Below are 14,635 nucleotides of genomic sequence, written 5' to 3'. Positions count from 1 at the left end.
TGGATTATAGCCGGGGATGTTTTGCTCCATATTGCGTATCATCGAAATAATGCCACATCCGTTCCGAAATGAGTTTATCTTTAAGCAATCGTTGTACTAGAATTTGTAAAAGTAGAGGATATATACGATATTGGAAGTAGATAAAGTGAAAAAACAATTACAATAATATTTAGGATTTGATAAAGTGAATAGGATTAGCTTTTGTATTGTTATGTGTGGAGTAAGTAAAAAATAAACTTATTTTTGGATGAAGAGAGTAGTTTGAAATTAAATATGTAATCTAATTAGTGCAGGTCATTTGATGTTGTCTGCAAATGTGATGTTCAGAAAAATCTAATTTGTACTAGTTCATCTAGCAAATAAGTAGAAAATATATTCCTACCACCTAAGCTTTAAATAAAATAGCTACATGTTAATTCCATCATTTAGTCAGGATGACAACTAGTTTGCCCTAATTAGTGCACATGCACTATATAGTCCCATTTTTTAAAAAAAAGTTCTTAAAAAGATTAACAAGATATATTGATATGTGATATACCCACTAGACAAACATACATGTTAAAGTTTAGAACAACAAAACCTAACTTTAACCAGTATATATGTACTCACAATCATATTTTTCTAAGTTATATGTTCCTAAAATGATATATCACATATTAATATATCTTATTTCTTTTCATACTATTTAAACGATATGCAAATGAACGAGAGGAGTAGAGGACATTGCATCCGTTGATCCAAAACTGATTTAACTCGATCTCACCATACACTGCTGGAGAAATTCATATTGGTGCTAGTTGACTATAGGTGTCGGTTTCTCAGCCGGAACCAATTTATAGGTACCAATCCCTATTAGTATAGGTGTGGGTTTTAGAACTATAGGTACCATTTTTTTCAAATAAACAAGCACATATAGGAGGATTCACAGGTACTGAAGTGCGCGGCCGGATGAATATAGTTGCCCTGGTTTTTTTAATAAATAGAACCGGTTGGTGTATATTGTTTTTTTAAAATAACCGGCACATATCGGTGCCGGTTTATACGCGTAACCGGTTCTTATAATTAATAATTAGGGCCGGTTTGTTATGAACCAGCACATCTATTTGGGTTCTGTAGTAGTGGTACCCAAACCAAATGGAAGTTGCCCACGCACAAACACCACTTTGCCTGCATCAACATCAACAGCGGACGACGTTGATAGCTCGTTTGGAAGACGAGGACGAAGACGAATGCGCGCGCGCTAGCAAACACCAACACAAGTACTTGCCGCCCAAGCCCCGCAGGCGCGCATCCCCCTTCCAGGAAGCCTCTGCTTGCGCTCGCATCTCACCGCGTCTCATTCCATCTACCACTCTAGCCTACTACTCCGCTATGTGTGTGTGTGTATAAATATGCGACGCGAGCTCGAGTGCGCGCGGTCACATATGCATGTGACGGTCGATTATTATGGTGCGGGGTGTCGAGCAGGGCGGCCCCGCCATGGACGAGTCTTCGTCGTCGTCGTCGCCGTCGCCGGTGTCCGCGCCTGCAGGGCAGGCAGCCATGACGGCCGGCGGCATCGCCACCGTGGCGGCCGTGCTCATCGTCTTCGCGGCGCTCACGCTCGCCTTCGTCCTGCTCCAGTGCTACTGCGACGAGCGGCGCCGCGCCGTGACGACGACGTCGACGAGCGGGCGCGGGCGGCGGCCGCGGCCGCGGCGGCGCTCTGGGAGCGGCGGGGACGGTGGAACGGGAGGAGGGGTCGACCCGGAGGTGCTCCGGTCGCTGCCGGTCACGGTGTACAGCCGCAGCACGGCGGCGGCGGCGGCGAAGGAGGAGGAGGAGGAGGACGACGACGGCGTCGAGTGCGCGGTGTGCCTCGCGGAGCTCGAGGACGGCGAGGAGGCCAGGTTCCTCCCCCGGTGCGGCCACGGCTTCCACGCCGAGTGCGTCGACATGTGGCTCGGCTCCCACTCCACCTGCCCGCTCTGCCGCCTCACCGTCGTCGTGCCGCCGCCGCCTCTTCCTCCCGTCCCGCCGGAGCCGCCGGCGAGCTACACCGTGAGCCTCCCGGCGAGCGTCCTGCTCGGCCTGTCCGACCATGGCGCCGGCGCGGTGACCATGACAGCGGAGGGCCGCAGCACGCTGGTGATCGAGATCCCCGAATCCGCGGCTTCGACGACCCCGCGCGACGCGGCGGCGAGGTCGTCGCCGAGCTTGGCGCGGCTGAGGTCACTGAGAAGGCTCTGGAGCTTCGGGCGGCAAGGGGCGGCGGGGTCGACGTCGTCATGCTCCTGCGCCACCGGAGGAGACAACGACGACGGCGACGTCGAGCACGGTGTCAGCGTCACCGTCGCCATCCGCGCCGTGGAGGCGGCAACGCCGGCACGGCCACCGGAGGCCGAGGCCGGTGCAAGAACCGCCGCCGCGCATGTCCGGAATTGACGGCGGCGAGGTCGTCAAGTATTATAAGGCGATCTCCCTGTACATATCGGTAGAACCGAACTGGAATCGCCATTAATTCCTACGATTTTAGAAAATATCAATTTCATTTTTAAGATTAGAAACATTTAAGTAGAAATTATTTGTTCATCAGTCAAGTAGCAAAGAGAAATGTATGGATGGCAGTGAGAAGCATCCCTCTCCGTATGTTCCATGAATTGTGAGCCGAATATGAATTTCAGCCAAATCTTGACTATCAGATTTCTGCCCACTCACTCCCTACACGGACAGCTACAGCCCACTCCAAAATAGGCCCACGAACAAAGGAAGGCCTACAAGAATTGAAGCCTACAAGGACACTGATGGCCCAGCTATTTGGGCCACTCCTGGGATAACACTGGACACCCTCACACCGATGGCCTCCTCAACCTTCAACGTTTTTTTTTTTTGAACGCCTAGCATGAGACGCTGCAAAGTTAATTTTGATTGAGCAGGAAAAATTACAAGATTACAACCCTGTGGAGGGTTGTAATCCGGAAAAAAGGAAAAAATATACCACCACCCACACACCGACAGCGCCAACACACAAATCCGGGAGAAGGCTAGCACCGGACCGGCCGCCGCTAAGCGTGACCGATCGCCGCTAGACCAACAAAGGAACACAGACGAGATCGCCCCATAGCTAGGGGATGCCATAACGAAATCTTCAAGAAGAGAAGCGACGGAAAACCGCCGCCACCGTCCGTCGGGGCTCAAAGGAGCCAAGACTTGGCTTTCGCCCGGCAACCAACCTTTAGGGGTGAGAGCATGACAACGCCCTCAGAAGGAGGAATTAACCATCCTTGTCAGTTCGGCCAAGGCCGGGCTGGGTTTTCACCCACCGCTCACCACCTGCGAATCCACGGCTGATGCACCGATGCTCCACCACCACTCAACCTCTGACGACATGTGGGACCCTTGCACCGGCGCCCCCTGCCGACCAGCATTCGTGTGCTGTAGGCCGCGCCACACCCACTGGCAACTTCTCCTCGCACCGAGGTCGCCTCCTCCACCGCCGACCGCGCTTCTCATGCCAAGCTAGCCTCCTCCACCTGATGCGCCTCTCGCGCCAAGCCGTCCTCCATTTCCGCCGCCCGCGCCATCTCGCGTCGAGCCAGCCTCCGCTGCCATCAGCTGCTTCTCTCTGCGCCAAGCCAATCTTCGACCCTCCTCCAAACGCTGCCGCGCCAAGCCAATCTTCGACCCTCCTCCAAACGCTGCCGCGCCGGCCAGATGCAGCCGTCTTCCACGCCCTCGGCTAGCCGTCCGAGGACACCATGCCTCCTCCCACCTCAGCCACGATCGCCACCACAGTGCATCCTCCCACCGCAACCACAATCGCTACAACAGCCGCTGCTACCGTCGTCCAGCCACCTGCTGTCGCCTGCCAGCCGCTGACGCGACCGCCACGACGAGCTCCGTGCTTGCAATCGCCGCTGCGACGAGCTCTGCCTCCGCACCGTCAACCACTGCTGCTACCACCACGGGTGTTGCCGCGGCTGCCACCGACGCCGTCGCCGTCGTCCCCAACGGCCGACCACCGTCGGGCACCAGGGGCTCCCACCACTACGCCTTGCCGTCCTCTGCAGTGGCCGACCGCCTTGCCGCGGCGGGCGCCGCCAGCAGCAGTGCAAGCGCCGTCGCCGGCGTGTCATCGCATCGTCGCCGCCGCCTCATCACGCCGTTGCTGGCGTGTCATCGCGTCGTAGCCGCTACCCTTGTTATGCCACCGCGCTGGCCTCGCACCCCGCCATGCCGCGGCGGCCTCTGCTGCCAACGCCGCGCTGTCGCCGCCGCCAGCTCCCACGCTCCGGCCGGATCTAGCCAAGGCAGTGGCGGAGCCAGGATCTCTACACGCCTAGGGCTCAAATTAAAGGCTAAAACTATCCATGAGGACCATACAATGCATACACTGTTGAAAAAAAATGCAAGACTGAAATACAATTTCTAATCATACAACGAAGTTGAAAAAAAATGCAAGACTGAAATACAATTTCTAATCATACAACGAAGTACAGTAAAAGTATAGAAAAAAACAAGATTAAACTAAATATGTCAAGTTGAACTAAATGTGTCAAGTTGATCTCTAAGCACTATACAATAATATTTAAAAAGTTAGCCACATATATCTTAGCAAGTTCAATGACCTTATCTTCATCATAATTGGTAAAAGAATTCCTTGGATCAAGACAAGCAATGCATCTTAATAGCCGAGTAGACCTTTCAGCAAAGCGATTGTTTAACTCAACAATAATTTCATCAAGTACCAAATTAAATATTTCATTGCTGAAATGATGCAAGTTACAAATTGTTTCTCATGTTTCTGGGTTGAAGTGGACTCACTGGATTGGGACTTGGTAGAATGATTTTAAAGTTCTATTCCTCTTCATCTAAAAAATCAAACCAATTTCTAATTGAGACTAATTGCTATCAAAAGAAGAATAAGGATGTTGGATGCAGATCGAACATCAAAGATTAGAGAGGACATTGACCTAGATTTGGTGAACCAAGCTTTGAGGCGAGGTGGATGAGAAAGGGGAACTACGGAAGCGCTGCTAGCCCGCTGCCGTCGGCCCGTCGCCGGCTCGACGCCAATGCGCGCGCCGCTGCCGAGACACGCCTCCTATGCGCGCTGCCTCCTTCCATCGATTCGCGCCGCTGTGGCACGGGTGCGCCGCTCCCTTCCGCCCCGATGCGCAGCGCTGATGCCGAGGAATCGAGGACAAGCGGGATGCGGCGGCGCTGCTGCGTCTGCGTGATGGGGAGAGCCGAGAGCAAGACGAGAGGAGCTGAGGAGGTGGGGACTAGGGTTGGCTTTTCTACTGGGCTGTCTACTGGGCTGGGAAGACTGGGACACCTGGGGCCTGGGAAAGGCCATGTGGGGCTAGGCCAGACGAGTAGGGCTGGACCATGAGGATTTGTAAAAATTTGAGAAATATATGGGTATTAATTCACTAACGATTTTGCTATGAGTAGGGCCCGGGCCCAAGCTGCCCTAGGCCCAGTTCCGCCCCTGAGCCAAGGGATGGCCAGATCCGGCGAAGGCAGCGCCGAATCCACCGTCTCCTCGCCAGGATGGGCCGCCGCCGTTCGCCGCCTCTCCCGCGCCTGATAGTGGTCGCCGCCATGGAGGAAGCCCCGCCGCCACCATCATAGCTCGCTCGCCGGCTTTCCAACGGCGATGAGGTGGGGGAGGGGGGAGAGGGAAGGTGGCGGCGCTGCTAGGGTTTTCACCCCCCGTGTTGCTAGCGCGTGGGCAACGCGGGGGGTGGGGGTGGGAACGGGGACTTCCTAAATCAAAGTGATGTCCACAGCCTTTTGTTCAGCTTTTGAAACAAGATTATCATCGGATTTATTGCATACTAATAAGTACTGATACTCACTGTTGCACTCCTACCTCAACAATCAACATGATACTCACTGATTAACCACCCAGAGGAGCTAATTACTAAATTAACAAGGTGTGTTTATAGATGCTATTCTCGTCATAGTGCTTTTTTTTCCTTGTGTGTAACCTAAATTTTGAATTTGCAACATTAAATTTAAAGCTGGTTTTGAGATTTCTTCATCGAAGTTTATTTTCAGCATTTGCTTTTTGATCGTTAAGAACACGTATATAAAACATATTACTTTTAGTTTATAAATATATCGTTTGACTTGTTTCGCGAATAAACGAAACGGATGGTCCGCTAGAGGCGGCCGCAGTCGTAGTCCGCATCACGGCGCGAGTCGCCGCCGAGGAGCGCCAGGACGGCGACGCACGCGAGCTTCACGGCGAGCCACCTCGTCGTCAGCAACGTCCCGATGGCGAAGCTGTGCAGGCACAGCGTCGTCGCCCTCCGCCGCCTCTCCGCGACGTACTCGTCTATCGCCGCGCCGACGGCGTCGTCGCGCAGCTGCTGACGCGGCGGCGCCCGGCCATCGCCGGCCGCCGCCGACGACAGCGAGCGGGCGAGCACGACGGCGTCCTCCAGCCCCGCGGAGCCGCCCTGGCCGATGAAGGGCCCCATGGCGTGCATCGCGTCGCCGGCGACCGTCACCGCGCCGCGCCGGAACCCGGCGAGCGCCACCTGCCACGGCGGCCGGTACCACACCTTCGTCAGCGTCCAGCTCGACGCCGCGTCGCACCGACGCACCATGTCGGCGACCTCGCCGGGGAGCTCGTCGACCTTCTCCAGCACGTACTTCCTCGCCGCGTCCTCATCAACGTCCGTACGTCCTGGATCGATAAACACGTTCTTGACAAAGTTAATTAATTAGTCACTCATCTCCGTAATTCTTAATTTTGGACAGTGATATTACTCCTATCTTTTACCATATTTTTCTATTGTACTCCCTCCATTTCACAATGTAAGACATTATAGCATTTTCCATATTTATATTAATGTTAATGAATCCATTATATATATATATATATATATTCATTAGCATCAATATGAATGTGGAAAATGTTAGGATGACTTACATTGTGAAACGGAGAAAGTAATATACAATAAATAAATAAACAAATTTTTATTTTTATTACAGTACTTTGTTTGATAAATTTATATATGTTTGCTTTAGTATCATCAAACTAAATATTTTTAAAAGTTATTAATAGTTAAATTTTTTAAAAAGTTTGACTTCATCTTTATCAAAACGTCGACTATCAAGGAACCGTAAATCCGAATCAAAATATTACAGGACACATGTGTACTTTATAAATTAATTAATGCTTAAAATTAAATTACCTGCCAATGCCATTATTAAACCATAGGTTAATTAATTATACCTGGTGAGGGACTCCTGCTTACGAAGAAATGCAACAGATTTTCGTTAATGGGCACCCGTCCGACGGCAAAATCATCCGCTATGATTTGCGAGAACTCGGTCCCAAACGGGTGCCCCTCTGGGTAGCTCGCGAAGCCGAGGACGATGAAACGAGGGAGCTGCGACGGCGCGCCTAGCCCCACGTACCTGGCCACCACCGAGTTCCACCCGTCGCAACCAATCACCACCTGTATAACATTATTAGAGGACTTTTTACGGTACATTCTACTGCTAGTATATACTAGCAGTATGTGAAAGGGTAGATTTGATACTAGCAGTATGTGAAAGGATAGATTTGGTATTAGCAGTATGTGAAAGGGTAGATTTGGTATTTGGTATTACAGTTAATTATTGGACATGACTAGATAGAGACCGCACTCTATATTGTCTTAACCAGAGACTCATCTTAGACCTGGTTGCATACTAGTACACCAAATGATACATTTTTTTTCTTCTTATAGATTTTTCTTTTAAATTATTTATCCGATTTTTAATCCGATTACACCATTGTGTTCGTTTCAATTAAATCTTTACAACAAGATCTTACATGACTATATTTTGATAAAAGAAATATCTATATTGTAAATTAATTTTATTATATATGTAAGTTACTTTTATCATATATATATAAATTACTTTTCGATTTGATTAAATTACTTATTATACAATCATAATGTTGTGAGTTGTTTATTCTATTATCCTTTTTAGTCAATTCTATAATTTGTGCTGATTAAATTTAATTTTTAGATAGACTCACGTTTTTACCTCCATAACGGATCTACTTTTAATGTCATGACAAAGTTACTTTCTTTTTTGTCTTAAGTTACTTCTATAATATATGTAAATTACTTTTAAGCTCTACTAAAATTATTTTTATATGTGTAAGAAGTAATTTAGTGAAATCTAAAAGTAATTTAGATATACCATAAAAGTAATTTGTAGTTTTTCATCAAAATATAATCATGTGAGATCTTGTTGTAAAGATTTAATTTTTACGAACACAACCGTGTAATCGAATCATAAATCGGATGAGTAGTTTAAGAGAAAATTTTATTTGAAACATAGGTGATAGGATTATATTTTCTACTTACTTAATGGGAACTAGTACTAAGGCAAATAGGGTCTCTCGTTAGCACTAAAACGAGAGGCCTCTTGATTTAGATTTTGCCTTAATTATTACTACCTCCGTCTCAAGATATAACTATCTAAGTACTAGATGTGACATTATCTAGTAATACAAATTTGGATAGGAGGCTGTTCAGATTCGTAGTACTAGGTAGATACATATCTAGTACTACCTCCGTTTTAGTTTATAAGATTTTCTAGCATTGCCTATATTTATATAGATATTAATGAATCTAAACACACATATATGTTAGATTTATTAACATACATATGAATGTCAGCAATGCTAGAAAGTCTTATAATATAAAACAGAGAAAGTACTAGGTAGATACATTTTAAGATGGAGGAAGTACTTCACGTGTCTAAGTTAATTTGTCCTTTTGACCGCAGATGTCCGTGTCGGCAGCTGGACTGGGCGAGCTCGCGACGAAGCCCGGGCGTTCCTGCTGCCTCACGCATGGCTTCCTCGTGCGTGTTTTAAGCGTCATCTTGGTAACCTGGAGGCTGGAGTTTGTCTGCATGCGCGCGGCCACCTGCTGTTTTCTGCTCTTCTTCGGTCGTTACCCGCGGCGGTCCGGTCCCAATCAGTCCAAAAGAAAAACTTAAAAACTGCTCATATTGCCATCGGAAGTGTGGATTATAGCCGGGGATGTTTTGCTCCATATTGCGTATCATCGAAATAATGCCACATCCGTTCCGAAATGAGTTTATCTTTAAGCAATCGTTGTACTAGAATTTGTAAAAGTAGAGGATATATACGATATTGGAAGTAGATAAAGTGAAAAAACAATTACAATAATATTTAGGATTTGATAAAGTGAATAGGATTAGCTTTTGTATTGTTATGTGTGGAGTAAGTAAAAAATAAACTTATTTTTGGATGAAGAGAGTAGTTTGAAATTAAATATGTAATCTAATTAGTGCAGGTCATTTGATGTTGTCTGCAAATGTGATGTTCAGAAAAATCTAATTTGTACTAGTTCATCTAGCAAATAAGTAGAAAATATATTCCTACCACCTAAGCTTTAAATAAAATAGCTACATGTTAATTCCATCATTTAGTCAGGATGACAACTAGTTTGCCCTAATTAGTGCACATGCACTATATAGTCCCATTTTTTAAAAAAAAGTTCTTAAAAAGATTAACAAGATATATTGATATGTGATATACCCACTAGACAAACATACATGTTAAAGTTTAGAACAACAAAACCTAACTTTAACCAGTATATATGTACTCACAATCATATTTTTCTAAGTTATATGTTCCTAAAATGATATATCACATATTAATATATCTTATTTCTTTTCATACTATTTAAACGATATGCAAATGAACGAGAGGAGTAGAGGACATTGCATCCGTTGATCCAAAACTGATTTAACTCGATCTCACCATACACTGCTGGAGAAATTCATATTGGTGCTAGTTGACTATAGGTGTCGGTTTCTCAGCCGGAACCAATTTATAGGTACCAATCCCTATTAGTATAGGTGTGGGTTTTAGAACTATAGGTACCATTTTTTTCAAATAAACAAGCACATATAGGAGGATTCACAGGTACTGAAGTGCGCGGCCGGATGAATATAGTTGCCCTGGTTTTTTTAATAAATAGAACCGGTTGGTGTATATTGTTTTTTTAAAATAACCGGCACATATCGGTGCCGGTTTATACGCGTAACCGGTTCTTATAATTAATAATTAGGGCCGGTTTGTTATGAACCAGCACATCTATTTGGGTTCTGTAGTAGTGGTACCCAAACCAAATGGAAGTTGCCCACGCACAAACACCACTTTGCCTGCATCAACATCAACAGCGGACGACGTTGATAGCTCGTTTGGAAGACGAGGACGAAGACGAATGCGCGCGCGCTAGCAAACACCAACACAAGTACTTGCCGCCCAAGCCCCGCAGGCGCGCATCCCCCTTCCAGGAAGCCTCTGCTTGCGCTCGCATCTCACCGCGTCTCATTCCATCTACCACTCTAGCCTACTACTCCGCTATGTGTGTGTGTGTATAAATATGCGACGCGAGCTCGAGTGCGCGCGGTCACATATGCATGTGACGGTCGATTATTATGGTGCGGGGTGTCGAGCAGGGCGGCCCCGCCATGGACGAGTCTTCGTCGTCGTCGTCGCCGTCGCCGGTGTCCGCGCCTGCAGGGCAGGCAGCCATGACGGCCGGCGGCATCGCCACCGTGGCGGCCGTGCTCATCGTCTTCGCGGCGCTCACGCTCGCCTTCGTCCTGCTCCAGTGCTACTGCGACGAGCGGCGCCGCGCCGTGACGACGACGTCGACGAGCGGGCGCGGGCGGCGGCCGCGGCCGCGGCGGCGCTCTGGGAGCGGCGGGGACGGTGGAACGGGAGGAGGGGTCGACCCGGAGGTGCTCCGGTCGCTGCCGGTCACGGTGTACAGCCGCAGCACGGCGGCGGCGGCGGCGAAGGAGGAGGAGGAGGAGGACGACGACGGCGTCGAGTGCGCGGTGTGCCTCGCGGAGCTCGAGGACGGCGAGGAGGCCAGGTTCCTCCCCCGGTGCGGCCACGGCTTCCACGCCGAGTGCGTCGACATGTGGCTCGGCTCCCACTCCACCTGCCCGCTCTGCCGCCTCACCGTCGTCGTGCCGCCGCCGCCTCTTCCTCCCGTCCCGCCGGAGCCGCCGGCGAGCTACACCGTGAGCCTCCCGGCGAGCGTCCTGCTCGGCCTGTCCGACCATGGCGCCGGCGCGGTGACCATGACAGCGGAGGGCCGCAGCACGCTGGTGATCGAGATCCCCGAATCCGCGGCTTCGACGACCCCGCGCGACGCGGCGGCGAGGTCGTCGCCGAGCTTGGCGCGGCTGAGGTCACTGAGAAGGCTCTGGAGCTTCGGGCGGCAAGGGGCGGCGGGGTCGACGTCGTCATGCTCCTGCGCCACCGGAGGAGACAACGACGACGGCGACGTCGAGCACGGTGTCAGCGTCACCGTCGCCATCCGCGCCGTGGAGGCGGCAACGCCGGCACGGCCACCGGAGGCCGAGGCCGGTGCAAGAACCGCCGCCGCGCATGTCCGGAATTGACGGCGGCGAGGTCGTCAAGTATTATAAGGCGATCTCCCTGTACATATCGGTAGAACCGAACTGGAATCGCCATTAATTCCTACGATTTTAGAAAATATCAATTTCATTTTTAAGATTAGAAACATTTAAGTAGAAATTATTTGTTCATCAGTCAAGTAGCAAAGAGAAATGTATGGATGGCAGTGAGAAGCATCCCTCTCCGTATGTTCCATGAATTGTGAGCCGAATATGAATTTCAGCCAAATCTTGACTATCAGATTTCTGCCCACTCACTCCCTACACGGACAGCTACAGCCCACTCCAAAATAGGCCCACGAACAAAGGAAGGCCTACAAGAATTGAAGCCTACAAGGACACTGATGGCCCAGCTATTTGGGCCACTCCTGGGATAACACTGGACACCCTCACACCGATGGCCTCCTCAACCTTCAACGTTTTTTTTTTTTGAACGCCTAGCATGAGACGCTGCAAAGTTAATTTTGATTGAGCAGGAAAAATTACAAGATTACAACCCTGTGGAGGGTTGTAATCCGGAAAAAAGGAAAAAATATACCACCACCCACACACCGACAGCGCCAACACACAAATCCGGGAGAAGGCTAGCACCGGACCGGCCGCCGCTAAGCGTGACCGATCGCCGCTAGACCAACAAAGGAACACAGACGAGATCGCCCCATAGCTAGGGGATGCCATAACGAAATCTTCAAGAAGAGAAGCGACGGAAAACCGCCGCCACCGTCCGTCGGGGCTCAAAGGAGCCAAGACTTGGCTTTCGCCCGGCAACCAACCTTTAGGGGTGAGAGCATGACAACGCCCTCAGAAGGAGGAATTAACCATCCTTGTCAGTTCGGCCAAGGCCGGGCTGGGTTTTCACCCACCGCTCACCACCTGCGAATCCACGGCTGATGCACCGATGCTCCACCACCACTCAACCTCTGACGACATGTGGGACCCTTGCACCGGCGCCCCCTGCCGACCAGCATTCGTGTGCTGTAGGCCGCGCCACACCCACTGGCAACTTCTCCTCGCACCGAGGTCGCCTCCTCCACCGCCGACCGCGCTTCTCATGCCAAGCTAGCCTCCTCCACCTGATGCGCCTCTCGCGCCAAGCCGTCCTCCATTTCCGCCGCCCGCGCCATCTCGCGTCGAGCCAGCCTCCGCTGCCATCAGCTGCTTCTCTCTGCGCCAAGCCAATCTTCGACCCTCCTCCAAACGCTGCCGCGCCAAGCCAATCTTCGACCCTCCTCCAAACGCTGCCGCGCCGGCCAGATGCAGCCGTCTTCCACGCCCTCGGCTAGCCGTCCGAGGACACCATGCCTCCTCCCACCTCAGCCACGATCGCCACCACAGTGCATCCTCCCACCGCAACCACAATCGCTACAACAGCCGCTGCTACCGTCGTCCAGCCACCTGCTGTCGCCTGCCAGCCGCTGACGCGACCGCCACGACGAGCTCCGTGCTTGCAATCGCCGCTGCGACGAGCTCTGCCTCCGCACCGTCAACCACTGCTGCTACCACCACGGGTGTTGCCGCGGCTGCCACCGACGCCGTCGCCGTCGTCCCCAACGGCCGACCACCGTCGGGCACCAGGGGCTCCCACCACTACGCCTTGCCGTCCTCTGCAGTGGCCGACCGCCTTGCCGCGGCGGGCGCCGCCAGCAGCAGTGCAAGCGCCGTCGCCGGCGTGTCATCGCATCGTCGCCGCCGCCTCATCACGCCGTTGCTGGCGTGTCATCGCGTCGTAGCCGCTACCCTTGTTATGCCACCGCGCTGGCCTCGCACCCCGCCATGCCGCGGCGGCCTCTGCTGCCAACGCCGCGCTGTCGCCGCCGCCAGCTCCCACGCTCCGGCCGGATCTAGCCAAGGCAGTGGCGGAGCCAGGATCTCTACACGCCTAGGGCTCAAATTAAAGGCTAAAACTATCCATGAGGACCATACAATGCATACACTGTTGAAAAAAAATGCAAGACTGAAATACAATTTCTAATCATACAACGAAGTTGAAAAAAAATGCAAGACTGAAATACAATTTCTAATCATACAACGAAGTACAGTAAAAGTATAGAAAAAAACAAGATTAAACTAAATATGTCAAGTTGAACTAAATGTGTCAAGTTGATCTCTAAGCACTATACAATAATATTTAAAAAGTTAGCCACATATATCTTAGCAAGTTCAATGACCTTATCTTCATCATAATTGGTAAAAGAATTCCTTGGATCAAGACAAGCAATGCATCTTAATAGCCGAGTAGACCTTTCAGCAAAGCGATTGTTTAACTCAACAATAATTTCATCAAGTACCAAATTAAATATTTCATTGCTGAAATGATGCAAGTTACAAATTGTTTCTCATGTTTCTGGGTTGAAGTGGACTCACTGGATTGGGACTTGGTAGAATGATTTTAAAGTTCTATTCCTCTTCATCTAAAAAATCAAACCAATTTCTAATTGAGACTAATTGCTATCAAAAGAAGAATAAGGATGTTGGATGCAGATCGAACATCAAAGATTAGAGAGGACATTGACCTAGATTTGGTGAACCAAGCTTTGAGGCGAGGTGGATGAGAAAGGGGAACTACGGAAGCGCTGCTAGCCCGCTGCCGTCGGCCCGTCGCCGGCTCGACGCCAATGCGCGCGCCGCTGCCGAGACACGCCTCCTATGCGCGCTGCCTCCTTCCATCGATTCGCGCCGCTGTGGCACGGGTGCGCCGCTCCCTTCCGCCCCGATGCGCAGCGCTGATGCCGAGGAATCGAGGACAAGCGGGATGCGGCGGCGCTGCTGCGTCTGCGTGATGGGGAGAGCCGAGAGCAAGACGAGAGGAGCTGAGGAGGTGGGGACTAGGGTTGGCTTTTCTACTGGGCTGTCTACTGGGCTGGGAAGACTGGGACACCTGGGGCCTGGGAAAGGCCATGTGGGGCTAGGCCAGACGAGTAGGGCTGGACCATGAGGATTTGTAAAAATTTGAGAAATATATGGGTATTAATTCACTAACGATTTTGCTATGAGTAGGGCCCGGGCCCAAGCTGCCCTAGGCCCAGTTCCGCCCCTGAGCCAAGGGATGGCCAGATCCGGCGAAGGCAGCGCCGAATCCACCGTCTCCTCGCCAGGATGGGCCGCCGCCGTTCGCCGCCTCTCCCGCGCCTGATAGTGGTCGCCGCCATGGAGGAAGCCCCGCCGCCAC

At 50.7% G+C, this 14,635-nt stretch overlaps 3 protein-coding genes across 3 annotated transcripts; 2 read left to right on the top strand and 1 right to left on the bottom strand.

Annotated features, from left to right (window-relative positions):
- Nucleotides 1-1,414: 1,414 nt before the first annotated feature.
- LOC107276750 (E3 ubiquitin-protein ligase EL5) lies at nt 1,415-2,680 on the top strand. The gene has a single exon (XM_015768463.3). It carries the CDS (start codon nt 1,447-1,449, stop codon nt 2,422-2,424), a length of 978 nt encoding a protein of 325 aa, XP_015623949.1. The 5' UTR covers nt 1,415-1,446; the 3' UTR covers nt 2,425-2,680.
- A 3,332-nt stretch (nt 2,681-6,012) lies between these two features.
- LOC107278371 (monooxygenase 1) lies at nt 6,013-7,562 on the bottom strand. The gene is made up of 2 exons (XM_015769334.3): nt 7,232-7,562; nt 6,013-6,679 (listed from the first exon to the last, which is right to left on the bottom strand). Exons 1-2 carry the CDS (start codon nt 7,491-7,493, stop codon nt 6,150-6,152), a joined length of 792 nt encoding a protein of 263 aa, XP_015624820.1. The 5' UTR covers nt 7,494-7,562; the 3' UTR covers nt 6,013-6,149.
- Nucleotides 7,563-10,441: 2,879 nt separating this feature from the next.
- LOC107276747 (E3 ubiquitin-protein ligase EL5) lies at nt 10,442-11,707 on the top strand. Its single transcript, XM_015768465.3, has one exon. It carries the CDS (start codon nt 10,474-10,476, stop codon nt 11,449-11,451), a length of 978 nt encoding a protein of 325 aa, XP_015623951.1. The 5' UTR covers nt 10,442-10,473; the 3' UTR covers nt 11,452-11,707.
- The last annotated feature ends 2,928 nt before the right edge of the window (nt 11,708-14,635 follow it).

The sequence above is a fragment of the Oryza sativa genome, chromosome 2 (genome assembly GCF_034140825.1).
Source record: "Oryza sativa Japonica Group chromosome 2, ASM3414082v1".
In the NCBI taxonomy this organism is placed as follows: domain Eukaryota; kingdom Viridiplantae; phylum Streptophyta; class Magnoliopsida; order Poales; family Poaceae; genus Oryza; species Oryza sativa.
This window is presented reverse-complemented; position numbering and strand designations above follow the sequence as displayed.

Bases quoted from the DNA above. Each gene is read 5' to 3' on its own strand.
- LOC107276747 (XM_015768465.3), top strand. From the start codon at position 10,474: ATGGTGCGGGGTGTCGAGCAGGGCGGCCCCGCCATGGACGAGTCTTCG.
- LOC107276750 (XM_015768463.3), top strand. From the start codon at position 1,447: ATGGTGCGGGGTGTCGAGCAGGGCGGCCCCGCCATGGACGAGTCTTCG.
- LOC107278371 (XM_015769334.3), bottom strand. From the start codon at position 7,493: ATGTACCGTAAAAAGTCCTCTAATAATGTTATACAGGTGGTGATTGGT. The intron at 6,680-7,231 runs GTATAATTAATT...TTATCGATCCAG, and splicing joins AAGCAGGAGTCCCTCACCAG to GACGTACGGACGTTGATGAG.